Source organism: Centruroides sculpturatus, unplaced genomic scaffold (genome assembly GCF_000671375.1).
Source record: "Centruroides sculpturatus isolate CEXI.00-Female unplaced genomic scaffold, Cexi_2.0 scaffold364, whole genome shotgun sequence".
Taxonomy (NCBI): Eukaryota; Metazoa; Arthropoda; class Arachnida; order Scorpiones; family Buthidae; genus Centruroides; species Centruroides sculpturatus.
Window position 1 is genome coordinate 234,315 of NW_019384799.1, and position 21,345 is coordinate 255,659.

General features: G+C 32.4%; 2 protein-coding genes across 2 annotated transcripts; one reads left to right on the plus strand and one right to left on the minus strand.

Moving 5' to 3' along the window:
- Window positions 1–1,108: 1,108 nt before the first annotated feature.
- On the plus strand, window positions 1,109–9,382 carry LOC111629520. The gene is made up of 3 exons (XM_023373439.1): window positions 1,109–1,137; window positions 4,064–4,228; window positions 8,445–9,382. Exons 2-3 carry the CDS (start codon window positions 4,074–4,076, stop codon window positions 9,232–9,234), a joined length of 945 nt encoding a protein of 314 aa, XP_023229207.1. The 5' UTR covers window positions 1,109–1,137; window positions 4,064–4,073; the 3' UTR covers window positions 9,235–9,382.
- A 6,948-nt stretch (window positions 9,383–16,330) lies between these two features.
- Window positions 16,331–18,576, minus strand: LOC111629521 (natterin-3-like). Its single transcript, XM_023373440.1, has 3 exons — window positions 18,419–18,576; window positions 16,747–16,958; window positions 16,331–16,666 (listed from the first exon to the last, which is right to left on the minus strand). The coding sequence occupies exons 1-3, from the start codon at window positions 18,432–18,434 to the stop codon at window positions 16,415–16,417; spliced, it is 480 nt and encodes a 159-aa protein (XP_023229208.1). The 5' UTR covers window positions 18,435–18,576; the 3' UTR covers window positions 16,331–16,414.
- Between the last annotated feature and the right edge of the window lie 2,769 nt (window positions 18,577–21,345).

Here is a 21,345-nt window from a genome sequence, read left to right on the forward strand (position 1 = left end):
AAATATCTATAATTAGAAATAGTTGAAGAACGTTCTCAAATAGTTTTCAAGAGTTGTTCCACAATCAACAAGTTTTAATTATTAATTAGCAATGTAAAGTAATATGGCTCTTATTTTAGTAGTGTCGATGAAAAGTTATTTCATAGAAAAGAAAGATTAATATACAGTAAAATAATTGAACTCAGACCTTCAGAAATATATGACTTATTGTAAAGTTTGTAAAAGAAAAAACTTAAAGTTAGCAATTTTTATGGACTTAGGTTATTTCAAAGTTTTCTAGATCCAGGTATAAATTTTTAAATTGAAAATGCTAATTTAAAATGACAACTATTCCAGATTTTTTCAGATATCTGCTGAAATTGCTTGACATACTCTAGATTGGAAAAACTTTATCATAATACCTGAGATTCTTTTTTGATCTCTTATGCTAATAAGAGTTCAGAAAAGAATCACATGTATTAAAAACTTTTGACATAATGAAAAAGAATAAGTTTTTGCTAAGCACTCTTCAGTGTGATAGCTACTTTTGCTATCATTAAATTGCAAAAGTAGCATAGTAACTAGTTTGATAGCTAAGTCATCATTTACATCTTTTAATTACATTAGCCTATTGGATCAATGTGATGTAAATCTGTGAATGGTGATAATGTAAAGGACACATTTCTATAGAAAAAGTACTAACAAATTTTTTATAACTATAGTATTTCATAGAATAAGAATGTGGCAGTTTGCTGGGTCTTGAATATTTAAATTAATTACGATAATATAATAAAATAGAACTTTTCGTTTAATTTAAAATACAGATTTTGATGTAATAAAACATTGCTCATTAATTTCATATAAATTTAGCATATTTTTATTTATTTCGAACGTCGATTAAATGTACTCTCTCATCCATATAAATAGCAACGAATATTGTCGCCCTCTATACATATTTTAAATCAAAATAACAATGTTTATTTTTGAATTCGTTTTTTTACGGATTTAAATTTTAAATAATAGTTTAAGAATAAAGTAAATGGTCAAAACAACGATTGATGTAGCGTTCACTTGACTAATTCGAGTGGTCGAATCGCTTTTGTGATAGTTTCCATGGTTACTCAGTGACGTCACGTACAGCTGTTGGAGATTATTGTGGTAGTGTTTTCTGAATCCTTTTAATTTAATTAATATGTGTTTGGAGTCCGAATGGGTAAGATCGAATAAATAAATTAAATCTATCTTTAAAGTAACAATTGGTTAGGTTTATTCTCCTACTCTGTCCTATTCATGCATTAGGCTGTATGATCGTTATTTTTATGTACGGTACTGTACTGTACAGGTACATGTACTGTTTTTATTATACATTTACAGGTATAATAAAATTTATATTAATCTGTTATGAAATTAAAATATTCAGGAAAACACTTTCCCATTCAGCAAATGCGTAGTCAGTATATGATGAAATAAAAATAACGTGCACGCATTTAAATTGAGATTTTATTTTAAAGATAGCATCTATATTATTAATCAGAAATAACTAAAATTGTATGTGGCGTCATCTGATACGAGATTTTGTTATAAAAACTTTATATATTTTTAATTATAAAATAGCAAAAGACTCGATTTTGAAGCTAGAGCTGAGTTTTATAAAAACTAAATGTTAACAAGTAAAATCTTCGTCAAGTCTGATCTCTCGCGAGATATTACACGTGACCACCCTCTATCCATCCTCTTGGCCTTTCGCAACCAAAATTTAATAGTATTAACGCCCTTTATATACAAGCTACCGTGTCAAATTTTGTTTCTTTATCTTCACCCGTCCTGGGATATTAAGCGAAATAGACCCCAACACATACACATATCCACGGAATTTTTTTTTTTTTTTTACTTTTTTGGGTTCAGGGGTCTCAAATGTGGAGATTTGCAAAATACACTAAGGGATAAATTTGACACGATTAGCATACTTTCCATTGTTATGTATACATAACAGCCTGGAATGTAGCAAAATTTTCGTTCCGGGAAATGCATTTGAGTGTAGCGACTTTGATAAATTAAAATTTGAATACTAATTTGACAAAGGAAATTTTACAGACAGAACTATTATATTTTACAAAAAAATGGACTATTTTTAATGAAAGATTAAGGCATAAGAAGGTGAATATGAGTATTCATATTCGGATTCAAAATCAGAAGGAAGAAAGTCTCAAAAAATACAAAACTTGTAAAATTCAATTTGCATCATTTATTATGTAGTAATATAGGCCTATTTTTAGCGGACAAATTCGTTTTAAATAAGCTATATCATCTATATCTTGCGGAAGATCATTTTCAAAATTAGATTATTACGAAGTCTATTTAAAATTAAGTTCAAAGCGATTATGAATAGAGTAAATGAGTAAAAATAGTAATTAACTAGCTTGTTACACCTGGCATGCAGTAGCGTAGCGTAGTGGGGGCGGCAAAATTTCACAATAAATAATAATAATATCTTGTAAAAAATTGAACCATTTTATCTCAGTCTCGTCGCACCTACGATTCGGACCGATTGAAATGAGCACGGAATAGTCCAGGAATAGACTCACCGTCTGGGTGAACTGTTAATTTCACCCGTGCGCACAGCCTGTCCACCTTTTTTTTCTTGTACGATTCATTTGTTCTCATATACACCTCCAATGTTCAATGGACTATTTTGAACAGGTGGCTACACTGGCAAGGAAATTTTTATTACTTGTTCTTCTGTTATGAAACTGAATTTTAGTCTTTTAAATTGAGATACCTAAATAACGGGACGGCGAAATTTTCCTCCGCCCCGGGCGGCTGACACCCACGCTACTCCGCTGCTGGCATGCCCAAGTTTATAAGTTAGTATTCAAAAATGAAAAACCTAAGTGGTTAGATGTGGAAAATAAAATGCCTGTAGTTAGGCCTACGTAGTTTTCATAGCGTCACACTTTTGAGTTGACACACGTGAGTGTTACGTGTTACATCCGGCGTTGTCCGGATTTATAAAAGTATCCGTTGCAGTAATTGTTACATAACCGGCGTTATTAATCGTAAATTTCAAAAGTGTGTGTGGCAAAACCCATTTTAAGGACATTATCATCGTGCCTATAAACTAATCGGTAAGTATGCCCTCGTAAGTAGCGAGTTTTATAGAACAATTATTAGAATAAAGAAAATACTATTCAGAAATAAAAAAGTCGAATTGTTAGATGTGGGAAATCAATATAATTATCACAGTGTAATATTTCCGACTGGACTCTATGCTACGTGTCGTAGTAATGATATAGCGCGTCTATTTCGTTCTATATTATTGTCGCAATAATTAACCAATCAGATGATGGCGGGAGGTTTAAATTCGATTTATGTCGATAGATGGCCCTCTAAAATTTCATATTTATTTTAATTTTCTCTCTTTTATTGTAATTTCTCGAAAATTAAAGGATATTCCAAAACAAAGTTGGAGAATCCAACTACTCGTGAAAATTCTGACTTCACGAAATGATCCAGGTATTTTATATGAATTTTTGCGGATGTCGACGTCGTTCTCCAGTGCCACATGATCACCCTTGACGGGTATATCCATCGATCACTGCAGAGTGGGGTAACTGCCGAGTTTCATAGCGATTGGTGAAACGACCTAGGAGTGCATAGCGAACAAACATCCCCATTTATGTATGTAGATTAAGACGTGTGTTAATGTAACATGGTGTAATTTTATATTTGTATATTGTATGTATAATGCAATAGATATAAAAGTTTTAAAATTATGACGTCGTTTTTTTCTCCCGGGCGTAATTTTCTCTCTGGTCCAACCCTGTCCAGCCGTCTTATTGCATCTTTTAATTCATAAAATTTGATGATACATTAGCTTATAACTTCTCATCAGAAATTAATATATTTCGAAACGCGGTGTAACATAGTACTCGATATCAAGTTATAAAACTTTTTACAAAAGTTTATTATAATAGCTAATAATCAACGGATCGTCAACTGTTACTTATTAATGTAATTATTCAGGGAATTAAAACGAAAAAAATTATATAAAAAATTTTATATTTTTGTTATTATTATTTTTTAGTTTGAAAGAAATGTTGACAACGAAAATAAAACGCAACATAGAATTTCTGCGAAATGGAAAATATATTCCAGCGGATAATGGTAATTCTATGGATGTAAAACCAGTTTGGTTCGATGAAAGAAAATATAATCGAGCTAAGGAAATTGTTATGGAAAATATCGTCAGGTAATTAATTTCAATAGTAATGGTTATACTTTCTTACATTATATATCAAATACAGGTTTTCTAATATTTAATCTAATTTTGAATAAGTTAATAATAGAATAATTTTAAATCAGTTGCACTAAATTTATCTATTTTTTATTTGTAATATTTTCCATGTAAAAAAATTCAGTAACGAGTTGCCTAACTTTTCACTTTCCCAGTTGTTACGAGATTTTATTTACAAAATAACTTTTATTTGGCGCCATCTGTGTATGAGATTGTGTTATAAAAGTTTTTATATTTTTAATTATTATCGAATGACAAAAAGCTTAATTTTGAGGGTAGAGATCAGTTTTATAAATAAATATATATATATATATATATAAATGCTAATGATGAATTATATCTTTATTAAGTCTCACACCTCTCGAGATATTATACATGACCCCCCCTCCATCTCCCCATCCCTCCAACCTTTAACCATCAAAATTTAATATCATGAATGCCCCTTATACGCAAGTTACCATGCCAAATTACGTTTAATCATTATCCCATCCTGAGATACTAAACGAAATAGATGCCAACACAGACACACACACAGAATTTTCCCCTTTTTTACTTTTTTGGGTTCAGTTCTGAAAACGTGGAGATTTGCAAATAAACCGCGAGGTCAAATTTGACACGATTTCCTTTTTGTGTGTATGTTACCGGCAATGTTGAAAAGTAGAATAACTGGCGTTTTGGGGCAAAGTATGAAATATCCGAATTATTTTAATATTGCATACACTTTCCCTAGGCATTGTATGTATACCTATGCATTATATAGAATGACAAATACTATTTAGGCAAAGTATTTTATTGTAAAGAAGTGTATGGAAAGAAAATATAGTATAGGACTTTCTTATTGAGGAAAACAAGAGAAAATAATATATGAATCTAGTTGTTGCAATAAGGAAGGAAAGAATTTTATTTTAAATTGTCTTTAATTATCTTTCTCATAAAAAGTAAAACTTGTAAAGAGAGTCATGAAAATGCCTTCATTAAAGATACATAAATGAAAAAAAAGAAATAAAATACTGTACTGAACATTCTCAGTAAAAAATAAGAGGTTTTTTCTTATGTAAAAAATTAACTTACTTATTGCAACAAGGAAGGCTTGAATGACATTTTGAATTGCACTTCATTGCTTTTTTCACACAAAAACACTTAATGCTTTGCACTTGGTCTTACACATACAATTGGCTAATCTTGACCGCTCCCTGTGGACTGAGCAATAGCAGCTGACCAGAAAGATATTTCGTAGTCAGGAATGTCTTTAATTCTGAATAAATTCTTTGGGCATAAAGTAATTTGTGATCTCAAACACAGTTGTTTCAAAATTCCTTCAGTAGTTCCAAGTTGGCAAAACCGTCTTCTGTCACGCTCGTAACAACTGCCAACAGATTGCCCGAATCACATCGTCCCTTGTCAACGTCAAGAATAGGAACTCGCACAGTAGCTTTCAAAGAAATAGGAGGAAATTTCTTGTCAGAATTCATTTTCATTTTTGGCCTGTATTTTTGGCAAAATTGATTCTAAATTCAATCTGAAAACACACTAGATTGAATTTATAATCAATTTTACCTTCGACAGCAGTTTCTCAGTTTTAATGCAAAGATTGCACAAAATATCCATTTCCTCATCTCCATCATCTTTGCTGACATGGCCACAGAATCTATGAATTTTTCGACGACACTTTCTGTATGCATGTGTATCACTGGTTTCCTTTAAACACACACAACAGGTAGCAGAAATGGAAGTCTTTTCGCTAAACACGTCTTCAGCACCATATTGGTTTCTTCCATCATCGACTACAATCTCATCCATGTTTTATGCAGTAGGCTCTTTTTCTTGCATAGGGTAATCGATTTCGTCTTCTTGTATTGTTTGAAGACTTTATTTTTTTCCAGCTGCTACACAGTCTGTATTTCTTGTAAAACATTTGGGGTAGAGAAGACGTTGTGAGACCCACTTTAGCTTTGCAATCAAAGAGCGCTTCATATGGCGTTCTTTTGATCCCAGAATGATATGAAGAACAGAGCTTACTGGAGCGAAACATAGTCCCTCATTCCAGCGGTCAGTTTTTTCATCCTGTATCCAAGAACATAGTATATTTTTTATATCTTAATTAGCTATTTTGACACTACCCTGACTTTGTGAGTGGCAAGGCTTATCATGGACGATCTTCAGTATCGTCCAATACTCCTTCAAGCTAGCGCGTTATTCGTAAATTCCCTACCGTTGTAGAATGGATGGTTCCCCAAGTAACGAGAATATGTCTAGTAGGTTGTAGGCTACTTCTTCCGCTTTCCTTGAAGTCAGAACCTTGAGAACTACGCACTTAGTTCGATGATCTTCGTACACCATTATAATTTGTGTTCCTTGTCAGATTGGGACTGAAAATCAATGAGATCGACCTGACAACGGGAATTAAATTCAGAAAAAAAATATAATGAATATATGTGAACGGATCTTTCCCTGAAATATTAAATTAAACCTTCGGTATCTGTGAATGCATGGTTTTGTATTGCAAATAACATCATCACAAATCACGTAATTTGCAAACTCAAACTCGTGTATACATTTCTTTACGGTAGACCTATATAATTTTCATTGTTTATGATACACCGGTTTAGCACCACACTGTAATTAGTGCCCATTTCAGAGCCTTTAAATTGAAATTTGACTGTAAACAGGATGAACCCAGGTCGGACGTGATCCTTAACCATAGAATATAACTGGCTTTTCTCCTTCACCAAATAATGATTGATGTAAAAATGTGAGATCCTAAGCCAGGGGCATCTTTTAAAACTTTTCCAAGAGGGAGCAAAGAGATATACTTTCGTTATCATAATTATTGCTTAAATTAAGCTTATATCAGATAATTAATCGTACTACTGAGTGAGGCAGAGAATATAATTTCCTGACAATCCTTAAAGAATTAATTATAAGGTTCCATTTCTAAACCATTCACCATTGGTTAAAAGGCATTGGAGGCAAATTACCAATTCTTTCAGCGGACGACTGTGCTCTAAGCTATAGTTTCATAATGGGAGATCCTAGTTTATTCACATGACTAGTAAATGGGCACAAATTTATGTGCTACTAGTACCACTATAAAAAGTCCAGAGATAATGCTTTGATTCTCTCCCTCCCCATGGTGTACAGTACAATGATGTACTTTTCGCTATCCCTCTCCTTCTCTTACACGTAATTAATGGGCGGCCCCTAACGCTTCGTAACATTGTTGCACATATCCATGTCCAAAATTGAGCAACCGCGTTAATTGTACTAAGAAATAATGCACAGCATAATGTACCGAACGTTACATTATTTTATTAATTACATGATTAACGTTAATAAAATAAGCAGTGATAATGGAATAATAAAAGCAGTGACATAAACAGTACGGTTCACTTGGACGGCGCTAAGGTAAGGCGAAGGGGACGCCAGTCCATCCTAAAAAAGCTCTTCCCACACTCTTCCGTCCACCCTGAAATAATGATTTATTCGAGTCTACCTATAGTGACCTATACAGACCATTATTGGAGGATTCTATATTGTTGAATTTATTGTTTGCCGAGTAACTGCATGCTCTCAAAAACCTTCTTTCCACTTATAAATCCTCAAAACCGATTGATGTTTTAAAAATTAGTTTGTCTGAAGATACTGTAAATGCGCAGATAACACCCGCTCCACTAAAACAATGTTTCGTCCTCCCAGAGTGAAAATCCTAACGTCATTACTAGCTATGTCACATTTTAGAAACAAAAATGAATCGTTTCGTTACCTAAAGGTTGAGACTCTAACATCACATAGCGATTTTTGTAAGTGTTCCTACTTCCTTGTAAGGCATCTTAACGATTACCTGTATACCCACTCACCCATATCTGCCTTAGGCAATTTATGGACAGCCTCAGTAATGAAGTATTTGAATAAAAGAGAAATTCGATCTTTACAATGGTTAACGAACTTTAGGACTTTAGTTAGATTCGAAAACAAATTTCGTCACGTTTTTCAATATAATTTTGAAAATCTAGTTACAAACTACTAATGGTCACATTTTTTTTGTTTTTTATTTTTTCTAAAATAAATATTTTTCTTCTACTACTACCTTATTTATTTAAAACGTAATATATTTTTTTAATTGATTTTATATATTTTTCTATGAAATAATCATATAATTTCAATTTTACAGTATCTTTCTATCGCATCTAGCTGGTTTGATACTGATATTTCTGTACACACCATTAGTAGAACCATTTCTCTTTACTGGGGAATCCAGTAGTTTACCAGCTCTTCGACGACGTTACCTTCTCACTTGTAAACACGTGTTAAAATGGTACGCGGGTGACATTTGGAATCCAAAGGATTCGGCTTATAAATCCATTCTTACAGTCAGGAATATGCACAAAAATGTAGCTATTCAAATGGATTCTCCAACGAGTAGTCTGAAAGCTCCGGAAGGGATGTTGTTTTTTTCACAAGCAGGAATGTTAGCTACTCAGTTTGCTTTTATCGGTTGGTTAACATGTTTTCCCAAAGAAGTAGGATTGTACTGCGACAAAGACGATCTGGAATGCATTCTTCACTTTTGGAGATGCATCGGCTATCTTTTAGGAATGGATGACAAATACAATATATGTGATGGAAATTATGAAGAGACTGTTGTATTATTTAAAGAAATTATAGAAGAAGAAATAAAGATAGGTATGAGGAATCCCAGGAAAGAAGGGTTGAAAATGAGCAAAGATATTGTAACAGCTTTGAGTACAGTGATTCCTTTACTGAGTTGGAATGCCCTGAAGAAATACTGGTTCGAAAACATTGACTTTCCGGTTGATTTTACTTTGAATTTTTATGATATTGTCTGTTTTTGGTTTTATAAATTGCTGTGTAAAATAATTTTAAGGTTTAGTCAAACAATGAAATTAACTAATTATTTATTCAAATGTTACATAAAGAAATTTAATGTAATTAACTTTTAATCATTATGATGTAGCCTATTAATTACAACAGCGACTGTTATAAGTGACTAAGGAATATGTTAAATAACTCGGGTCGAAAACTTTTGTATTTATAATTTTTAAAAACATATGTAAATATTAACAGTTATTTTATAGAAAGAAAATAAATTAGTAATAAAAATATAATTACCAGTAATTTTGCTTTGTAAAACAATAAATTGGTAAGAAATATTTTAGTTTGCAGAAAGAATTTAATTTAAAATGATAAATTATATGAAATTTGCTAAATGCAGGGTGGTTCAAAAGTGAGTTAACCGAGGTATAGGCCTACAGTTTTAAGATTATTTTAAGAGCGATTAAAACCAGTCTGGGGAAAACTGCATGTTGTTATTTGTGATTCACCAACATTCAACATGTTTATTGGAAGCGACTATACTTCTGTTAACCGACTTTTAGGGACGGCCGGATGGCCGAGCGGTTAAGGTGGCGGCCTACCGCTCTGGGGGACACATATCCGGACGGGTCGAAAAATCCCCAGGAATTTTTCGGGGTTGGTCCGTCCGGCCCCATCCCTCACCACCCGGCCCGCCCACCATCCTCCATCCCTTTTAGCAAGCCCATTATGGGTTTGGTCANCCTCGTACATTGTTGTAGCTGACAATCATCTTACTGAAAGAAAAATAAAGTAGTTAGCATGAAGGACATTTCATAATTTTACATGCAGACTGCAAAGAGAGGATTTATTATTATTATTTTTTTTTTTTCAATTTTGTTGAGAAAGACAATCGAATTTCCATTTGATTTAGCATTATAAGAAATTTTATACTCTAGCAATTTATACCCTAGCAATTATACCGAGCAATTTTAGCATTCATTTCTAAGAAATGAATGCTAAGGAGGGTATAAAATTGGCTTATAGGAGGGTATAAAATAAAATTAATTTCTTAGAAATTCACTTCTTAGAAATAAAATTCATTTCTTAGAAATGAATGCTAATGTGGTGTGCTGTCCATGGAAGCTGTGGAAGCGCCGTTTCCCTTGTATTTTCTAAAATATAAATACATATTGTGTGATTATTTTCATATTTTAACGTACTTTGATCTAATTAAAATTAATATTTTATTATAATCGCATTATGTATCTTGTTACAAATTTATATATATGTGAAAAACAATGATAAGATTGAAGCCAACTTCCAGGGGCAATCAATTAATTGTCCCTGGAAGTCGGCTTCTCACAGAAACACAGCTCCCATATCATCAAATGCACGCCACTGCATTTCTAATTATATATTCGTTATGCAACGTTGCGAAATATGTACAGATCATTTCGTATATTTATTATATGCAAATTAAATAACATTTCTAAAGATTTCATAATAAACTATTCATATTAATACTGTTTTTATATGATTTAATTAGTATTCAGTAAAGCATAACTTAATAAATTTTATGTAAATGCCATTATTAAGATTGATAAATTTGAAAATAAAAAATATAGAGTATTTGTCTAGTTAAAATAAATTAAAAAATATTAAATAGAATTAAAATTTTAGTCTTATTTAAAGAGCACTAAATTCAGCATTAAATGTTTTGATTTATAAAGCATCGGGATCGAATGCAAGCGAGCAACCTCATAATTTTTAATTTGCTTTTTAAAATGAATACAGAAGTACAGATGATTTGTTTATATCATAATAATAAAAATTCAGCAACGCGTTACATGACATTTCTGGTAAAAAAATTTAAACTTGTGATGTCGCCATTTGTTATGATATTTTATCTGAAAAACTTTTTACGTTATTAATTATTATAAAATGACAAAAAAAAAACGTAATTCGAGGGTAGGGATGAGTTTTATAAAAAAAAAAAAAAGAAAAAAGAAAAAGCAAGTAAAACGGCAAAGCCATTTCTGGGACGAGACTATTTCTCGGAGAGCACGAGCAACGCATGCGCAAATCTCGCATCCTGTTGGTAGAAACAATCTCAACATTTCGTATTTTCTTTTGACCCGGTTCTCAGTCCCCTTACTACCTACAAGTCTGGGTTATTTTATGTGAGCATGATTTGGGCACCAAATACTCTGTGCCAAATTGCAACTCCTGACACGTACTCATTCATACCTGTAAGGTGTGCAGCCGTTGACAGCAGCGCGATTTTATTGATATAGTCTCGTCAAAAAATTGTAAACGCTAATAACGAGTAAATTAAATTTTGATTTATTCGATTACGGCAACGCGACACACGGGAGATCTGCCTAGGGAGAATGCTTTCGGGGAGGTCTTTTATTGCGAAACTAGCCCCTGTGGACACGATTTCATGCACTACATCAGGAGAGATCTCTGCTTCAAATCCTCCAAAGTTTCGCTCTAGGACACAAAGGCCGTAGGCCGGATGGCCGAGCGGCCAAGATGGCAGCCTACCGCTCTGGGGGACCAGGGATTGAAACCGCACGGGTCAAAGAATTTTACTGGGGGCGGTCAGCTCGGATATGTCAGGCTCGATAAATAGTCTAAACTTCAATTATGAAGAAATATATCCTGAGTAATTACAGAAATAACTATTTTTAAATAAATTTGTTATTTTCAATTTTTTGAATGAACATACTACTCAGACAGAAGTGTGTCATGTTTAGAATTGAGGTAAGTGTTCCTTTTTCTCTATTTCTTTAATTTTTTTGCTAATTTTTTGTGATATTACAACTTTATTTAGTTCATTACATATTTCCATTCAGGAGCGAATTCTTTTGGCTTGCTTAGCATGTGCCGCATGCTTAAGAGAAAGTTTTGTCTATCAATATATTTTTTATATGAGAACAAATATGCCAATAGTAATTTATTCTAACGTGTAAACTCTTTTATTATTTGTGTTTCCTTTTATATTTACAGCTGGCGGCTAGCCGTTTTACGTAAGTGTGATGCTTGTGGGAACTCCATCGCTCGTTCGTGTGGAGGTTTTCAGCAGCCAACAAGTGCCCGCGCATGACGTCATTCGAAGCATTTAACACGGCCAGATTGTATCGAAAGCTTGCAATACCCAGTCAGCATACATGTGTTGTGTACAGGGCTAATTCGTGTTTTTCATGAACTATAGAGAATTTAGTTTTTAGAAAATGGCGCTGCATTTTTAGAAAATGGCTATTTTATCTGGGTCGCTTGTAACAAGTAATGTAAAATTAATCATATACTGTAAGGTCTTGTTTTATGCGGTGGATACGTTCTACAGAAAAGCGCATATAAAAAATTCGCATAAAAAAAGACTTTACTTGCCTTGAAAAAGTAGGGATACGTTCCGTAATTTTCTAAAATCGCATAAAACTAAAACAATGAGTTAAAATTAACTTAAAAGCGCATAAAAAAGTTTGCAGAAATTAAAAGAAATAGGCTGCTTAATAAATTACTTCGAATGTCTGAAAGAAATTCATATAAAAGCTTAAAATAAACTTGTATTCAAACTTAATTCAGTTTATTTTATTGAAAAGTAATACAAGGGGAATCCCCGAATTGCAAAAGCTCACTCTAAAAACAAATCACTGACATCTGGATGTGAAGAGTTAATTAAAACCCCTTTAGTTCCTCGCCCGAGTTAACTCGGGCAGGTTACATAGCGTTACATAAAACACGGTCCTTAAGGCCATTTTTGAAATTTTTTTTTGAATTTTTGGAATGTTTTTTAAGTCTCCAAATTTTTTAAAAATATTTAAAAATATACGGCCAGCTAGTGTTCACCCTACTTTAAACCCTTGTCCTCCCGCGACGTCTATGAGAATGCCCCGGGAAATCCAACTCCAGCTGTGTTCAAGGTCATCCAGATGTGTAAACAATGACTCATCGGTGTTAAATTTCACAGAAGGGCGAGACAAAGGAAGTTAAACTTTGAAGCTTTTTCTTCAAAATTAACGCATTTCTTTCGTTTTTTTTCAGTTTTAAGTATTTTTTATGTTTAATTACATTTATATCAAAAATTGCTAGGAACTAAAGCGATTAAGGTAGATCTAGCTGTCCTTTACATCCATAAACGTTATATGTCAGTGGAACAAATGGAGTGAGCTTTGAGCGTTCCACGATTTTTGGAGACTGTCCGTACGCGGGCTTCCTAAACAAGCCTATATGTATGTTTGTCCAAAAAATTTTTGGACGAAATACAAACCGCACAACTTCAAAATCGCATAAAAATAATCCGCATAAAAAGAGACCTTACAGTATACTGCTTGTAGCCGTTTATCGAGAAAGTTTATAGAAAGAGAACAATTATTGCTAGCGGGACACGTCATTATGTGGTATCGAACAAATGAGCGAGATTGTTCTATACATATTTGTGCCCTTTGTGTTAAAAAACATCAGCTTTGACATCTGTCCCATCAGGGTCGGATTTACAACTATGTAAGCTGTTGCTTAGGGCCTCGACTTTCAAGGGGCCTCAAACATTTCTACAAAAAAGAAAATTGAAGTAAAATTTTGTAATAATTCTTTTTTTTACAAACAAAATATACTTTACTTTTTATTTTGTGTAATATTTCATTAATTTTTTAAAGAATTAACACAGTCTTTTCTTAAAAAACTGATAAAACCAATTTAAAAACAAATTTTTAATGGAATGGATATAAAAATTTAATTAAATTCAGTTATAAAACATAAGATTAGTGAAACTTTACGTCTTTTTCTTCCAATATCCGTATTAAATCAGAGATAGTCTGATTTAATTATTTTCTTTTTTATGATTGACTTTGAAAATTGTGAAGGGTTGGTAAGGGCCTTAAAGAATTCAGCTTAGGGCTTCGAAATAATTAAATCCGGCCGTGTCCCACACAAAATTACTGGCATTTTAAACTTTAAGTAAGTATCTTTTAAAATTGACAGCATAATTTGTTCATGTAAAACAATCGGGAAATTTTTGCCAATTCTTAACAGTCTAATCCACTTTTTCAGAATTCGGAGCAGCTCATAAATATAACCGACCGATTTTCGAATAATCTGTTTTTCATGCGGGAATAGACGAAAACTTTTATTTGGTTCCGGTAACTCTGAAATTACAATTTTTCGAACGCAACAGAAAACTTTGCTTCTTCTAGCGCTATTTATCTTTAAAGGAGGATGCATGCATGCAGCGCGGCAGAATGACGTCACTTTTTCTCGCCGCAGAAGTCGATTTTCTGCTGCTTTTTTCGTACCGCAAAAGTTGGTTGAATTCTATCTTTTGCGGCGACCACCGCCAAGACGCGTTTCTATCAGCCAATAACACTTCGTCTGATAGTGAGAAAATACAATCACGTGGTGTTTTAATGGTGGAAAGTTCAATGAGATTAACCGAGATAACTAACATCAAAATAAAGAGGAAAGGATAATAAATTTAACACAAGTAATCACATATAATTAAATTCAAAGAACAAAACAACCGAATCTTACTCGAAATAGTATTCTTTATCGAGAGATCTTAATCGAGGAATAAGCGTATTTTCTACAGTACACAAGTTCTTTCTCGATCAAGAAAATATCTCTAATCCAAAATCTTCTAGCTAAATAAACCAAGCCGTACAAAACAAAATTTGTAAATACGTGGATAGCGGTACTGTTGGTATCGTTCGCCATCTTGAATACTGAACGCATGTACCGAAATGTAAGTGGATTGCTTGTGCTGCCGCGTGGCGAAGATGCGTTTGCGACACCACTTACCTTGCCGCGCCGCATGTGTGCATCCTTTACTCCTGATAACACAAGAACGATTCAAATGACCCACAGTGGGACCAAATCCCAAAAAGCTGGCCAAAAGTCGAAAAATAGAGTTTAAGTTCCGGTAATTTCTAGTCGTGGGTTCGGTTGGATAAGAGTCCGAAAGTCGAATTCTAGACTTTAGCGCCCCCTATCCCTTATACCTGCTATTGTAGTTTAGTTGAAAGAGAACCCTCAATCGAGCTAGACGCGTCATGCAGTAAGCNGAGATCTTAATCGAGGAATAAGCGTATTTTCTACAGTACACAAGTTCTTTCTCGATCAAGAAAATATCTCTAATCCAAAATCTTCTAGCTAAATAAACCAAGCCGTACAAAACAAAATTTGTAAATACGTGGATAGCGGTACTGTCGGTATCGTTCGCCATCTTGAATACTGAACGCATGTACCGAAATGTAAGTGGATTGATTGTGTGGTTGTGCTGCCGCGTGGCGAAGATGCGTTTGCAACACCGCTTACCTTGCCGCGCCGCATGTGTGCATCCTTTACTCCTGATAACACAAGAACGATTCAAACGACCCATCTAGGATAGTTTTGTTTTTAAACATCAGAGGGCGAGCATCCGGTAAAAATGCGGATAGGGCTTAAGCCCTAGGTCCCCACTGTCAACAGCCCACAAAAATTGTGTTATATATTATAATGAAAAAGTATTAAAAAATGTCATATTTCATGCGTAGATATAAATGGGCTTTATAATTCCACACTTACTTGGTGTGAATAAAAGTCCACACTTTTATTCACACCAAATAAACGTTTCTGCCTATTTTTTAGTTCTAGAGATAAGGCCTTATTATTCTTATAACTTTCAGCATAACCAAAATTTTTGGGTATGCTGAAAATTATTTGCCATTATACTTTTCGTAGTTTGATATATATTTTTAATCGTAAATGCAAACACATAATGTATTGAGGTCACTTTTGTTATATTAATTTAAAATATTGTAGTTCACGCTATATGACTAATCATCAATGACTTTAGGAAATTCTGCTGAGTGCTAAAATATCCTATAATGTTTAAAAGAATTATTTTTATGTAGGAATTGAAGTCAATTAACTTTAAAAAAATACTTGGACGTTGAATTGTCAACTTGTTTTATTAGCTATACATTTGGAATTTTGTTATTCAAAGTTAGTCTGACTTGCGAAAGTCAAAACCTATTCTGGCTAACGTCGACGACCTGATTTATTCTAGATATATAGTCCATTTGTGAGATTTCATAACTTCAGTTGAAAAGTCATAACTTCAACTGAAGTTATGACTCGAAAAAGACTTTAGTTTACTACTCTGGAATTTTCTCAATTAGTTCGACCTTTATCATTAAAAGCTCGGTGTAAAGATATACTCTCAAAAAACTTATTTTTTAGCCAAAACTAAAAAAAAAGCTACAAAAAAGTTTATTAAGAGTTTTATTGTGCAAGATTCAATGTAAACATTAGGTAACCTATTAGCTTAACAATTCTTGAAGACAAACTTCAAAATACAACAGATTTACAGACAAGCACTTCGTAGTCAGAATAGGAATGCTCTCTTCCACCAAACGCTATGTATAATACTCCGTGAGAAGGCTGAACCTTTCCGACGGTCATTGTTCCTTCGTGTTCGTGACGACCGATATACAATGGTTCACCATCTGCAGTCATGCCTCCTTGAACAGCACCGGGAGGGATGTCTCCACCACTGGTGAATCTCCATTCCAGTTGTACTCCTTCCGGATTGCATAGCACCTGAAAAGATTTTTTTTAATTAATAAAACAAAAAAAACAACTTGTATAGGAAGTTTGGAAGAAGTTTATTTTAGCCTCACCTGATAGTTGTGATGGCTATGTTCTTCGCCACCCCAAGGAACATAACAGCATCCGTGAGACGGGACTAATTTTCCTGGAATATTGTCGCCATTATGATGGGCTCGAGCAACGTAGAGGGTGTCGCTAACATCGTAACCAGCTTGAATGGCGCAAGGAGGAACATGACCGCTGCTGGCTGGCACCCATTCTGCGATTCTTCTATAGTGAGTTGCTGATGTGATCAAGAAACAAGCATATGAAAACTATGATTACATTTATAGTGCTTTGTTCATTACATTAGAAAAAAGAAAAACTAAAATTTATCGCAAAATTTTATAGAGACACATTATATAGGGATATTCTGATAAAGGTTTAATTAAAGATATCGAAATTTATATGCAGTTTAGAACATTCACTCCACACACTAATATAGAGTACTGTAAATCTAACTTAAGTCAGCTTTACTACCAATAAACTTATTGGAAACTTGGACCTACGGAAGGCGTCGGGGGAAAGCCAGAATTTAAGTATTTGGGAGGATCTCGTCCAGACCTAGTTTTGAATAGAGGGGATGACTAAGTCACCTCGCCAAACTCAAATTAGATCGGTTTGAAATCAAAAAGCTGTTAAACTTTGAACACCGTTCCAGGTACGTGTTTGTCATTTGATTACTTTGTTTATCATAGAAAAGATAAACTTATCAGGAAGTCTGAAAAAGGAAATAAAATTTAGTCGTGAAAAGAAATATTAAATTGAAAAATTTAAAAAACTGACGCAAATTAGAAGTGGGGGAATTGTTTAAACTGCAAGTGAGGAGGAGGAGGGAAAGTTCTGGGAGAGATTTTTTTTCTGGAAATAAACATTTAAAATTATAGGAAAAATATATCCCAGACAATTTTCCAGTAAGCTTAAGATATATATATTAGTGTAATCTTACAGAAAAAGCCTTTCTTAATTTTAGAACAAACCACACAACTCAAGTTGGAGTTAAGCAGATAACAGACTTCATTAATCCAAGACACTTTTGTGAAAAAGATTTGTTTTACTAATTTTAATAACATAAACACAGTACTAACAGTTTTATACCAAAACATGTTTAATGCGATCACAACATTAAGTTATACAGTAGATCATCGATTATCCGACCCCCGATTAACCGTCACATCGGTTAACCGACCGTTCTAGTCGGCAAATTTGAAATGTCCGCTAGTGATGTGGCATTACAATATTTGGCTATATCTTGGCTACTTTAATATTATTTTTAAATTTTTGCGTGTTTTAGCTGGCATCAACGGCTCGACCATTGAAGGGAGGCCAGTATTTAAACGAGACTTAATTTTCTAATTAAGAGTGGTTTGTTTCGTAAGCAATAAAATAAATTTAAAAATAAATTTTTAACGATACAATAGCGACGATTATTACATGGGATATACTAATATCCTAATATACTGTACTAATAACTTTTTCCTTCTTTTCGGTTATCCGATTTTTTCACTTATCCGACCAACCCGAGTCCCCAACCGAGTAGGATAATCGATGCTCTACTGTACTTCTTTTCGCGCAAGAAAAAAAAATTCTAAAAAGTCCTTTAATAAAAGAAGCTTTGTGAAAAAAAGAACGATAAAGTAACTAAAAAATAAATTTAAAAATTCTAATAAATTAAATTTATTTATAATCGAAGAGTCAACTTACGTCCGCAATATTCCATGGCGTCTAATGGGAGAAATCAGGAGTAACTATGGCAAGTAGAATATGATAATTTTCCCCCTACTTATATTCTCTAACTTTTCTGATAACGAAAGAAAAAACAAACTGTGGGCGTATCTGCTAACAGTCGCTTTTAAGTCCAAATTCTAAACGGATATGACGAAGCACATGATCTTCACGCCATCTTTCATAAAACGTATAGTTACAATTATTTAAATTAACTTCATTTGCATTAACTTTTGAACGATTTTTAAATTCAGTAAATAAAATCATTAAAATTTATATAAATATATCATTTAGTTTGGCTAATTTAATATATATTTTTAATAATTTTATTGTTTGGTAGTTATGAAGTTTGATTTAATAATTTCAATGTAAAAACAATTCAATCTTTAATATAAATTATATATNATAAAAACTCAAAATTTGATATAGAATATTAATTAAATTACTTAAAGAATGAGTGGAGGATATGAAGAAAGATGGGAAGATGTAGAGCCAGGGATTGAAAAATAGATCCAAGGATTAAAGATAGAGAAGGTGGTGAAGGCAGCAATAAACTTACAAGGCCTATAAATGCAAACTGATGATGATGATGATGATGATGATGATAGTTCAACTAACAGATTAATTGTTAACGCTTTATTTTTAGTATATCAAGATATAGTGTTCACGCTCTTCGTTTAAAAGCATTCTAATTTGTAAAATACGGTAATAAAATTTGCCAAAATTACAATATTTTTATGTAACGATTATATACGATTATGTACAATATTTTTATGTAACGATAAAAGCTCAAAAATTTTTTAAAATATTAATTAAAGTATTATTTTTGATATACATTTAGGGGTGGTGCTGACGTAATAGAACGGTATATATGACATCAGCAATTGTTATTGGAACGATTACTAACGTAGTTTTCCATTTATTACATGTAAATTGTAATTAAATCTGTTATAATATTTAGCAAAATAAAAATAGTTCAACAACCGAATTGAGGACAGAAAAATAACGTTAAAATTTACGATTTGAAACAATTATTGATACTTTATTAATTTAAATTCTAAAAAATGAATAATAGTATCAATAATTTTTAAAATGAGTAACTTAAAAAATAAAAATAGACAAATAATGAGTGTAATTAGAGCAATATTGAATATTTGCTAACGTTTTCTAAAAAGTCATTTATTTATATTTGTTAAACAATTTGATATAGCTTAGTCAATTTAAATAACGTATTAATATTTATACTGCATTGGCAAGATATGACTATAACTTTGTACGCTATAAAACCGTTTGAATAAGGTTCATTTTTAATGAAAAAAAAATTTAGTCTGATCTTACTTCATTTCAGAGATAATTTACATGACTTATTAAGATAATCCATCAATAATAAGATCTAGACATTACGATAATAAATTATATTACAAAAGTTAATTGATAATAATCTGAATTAAAAAGATATATATAGATTGATAATAGAATATACCAAAAAATCAGTTTTTTTAATATAATCTGTTGAAATTCATAAGATATACTAGCGCAACTAAGGGGGCTAAAGACTATAACCTCCTATAAAGAATAACTTTAATAGAAAACTAAAATTTAATATTTCTTATGTATTATTTTAATTTGAATATACAGTCAAACTTCGATTTAATGTCATCATTCAATGCCTTCGAAATTGGCACTAAATCGAGTGTAACACTAAAACTGAAGTACCTCAAACAATAAGAATTATATGATATATAGTAAAGACCTACAGATAAAATCTACAGATATGTCTGATTGTGAGAGTTTCAAAGTCAAGTAGATTTTTCATTACAATGTTGTTTGTAATGAAAAACCGTACGTTTAGTAATTCGTAGATACTGAAGGACTCTATATTTAATATTCGTAGGAAGATCTGTTTACGAGTATTCATTGACGCTTTACATGAGAGTTGTGTTATTAAAAGACTTTAATATAGAAATTTGACTGTAATATTAGACCTAATACGTATTTTTCGTTATTTTTAAACTTGAAACAAAGTGTTTTGTTATTTTCAAATTTGTGTTAATTAATAAAATATAAGAATGTAATTTAAATTTATTTATTAGCACCTACTAAACTTAATTCCTGACTATGCCACTGATACAAAATCTAAATTTATAATTCAAATGATTTAATATTTTATTAAATAATAAATTAATTCAGATTTTAAGTTCATTTCCGGTTTGATATATGTTATTTATTCAACGATAAGCAGAATCATTAAATTCCAAATGTCAAGTGATTTATGTAAATGCTTCAGCGGGATTCTTAATATTTTTAATGACAAGCCCACCTTAAAGTGAACTTAATGTTCATCTTTTCTGTTCTTCCCAAATTAGAATTGTATCCTGTAAGAAAAAAATTGCAAAAAACTTTTCGTAGTATGAGACTCTCAGATGTAACTTGTTTAGTTTATCTGTAAATCAGCTCTTTCTCCTCTACAGAGGTGACTCTATATAAAGGCGAAAAAGACGACGCTTAAGCATCGCAAATTTATTAGCACACAATCATCAAATTAGCAATTATTGAAAATATAAGTGTATCAGTATCTGTTGCATCTGCAGAAGGACCTATTTCGAAGTTAATACTGATCAAGAACTACCTCAAATCAACGATATGTCAAAAGAGACTTTCTTCAATCTCGATCTTGTTCATTGAAGAAGGTATTATTACAGAGGAACGGGATTTTTCCTTTGAATGAATTAATTCGGAGGAAAAATCACGTAGCTCTTTTAATAAACCTCGAAAATAAATTTTGTCTATGACTACACAAATATTAAAACTGCCTCTGCTCTTATTTATCCCTTTTTTGCCTATTCTAGAGAGGCATACAGTACATCACAGATTAAGAACTGCTGTATTAAAGTGCAAACTGAAAC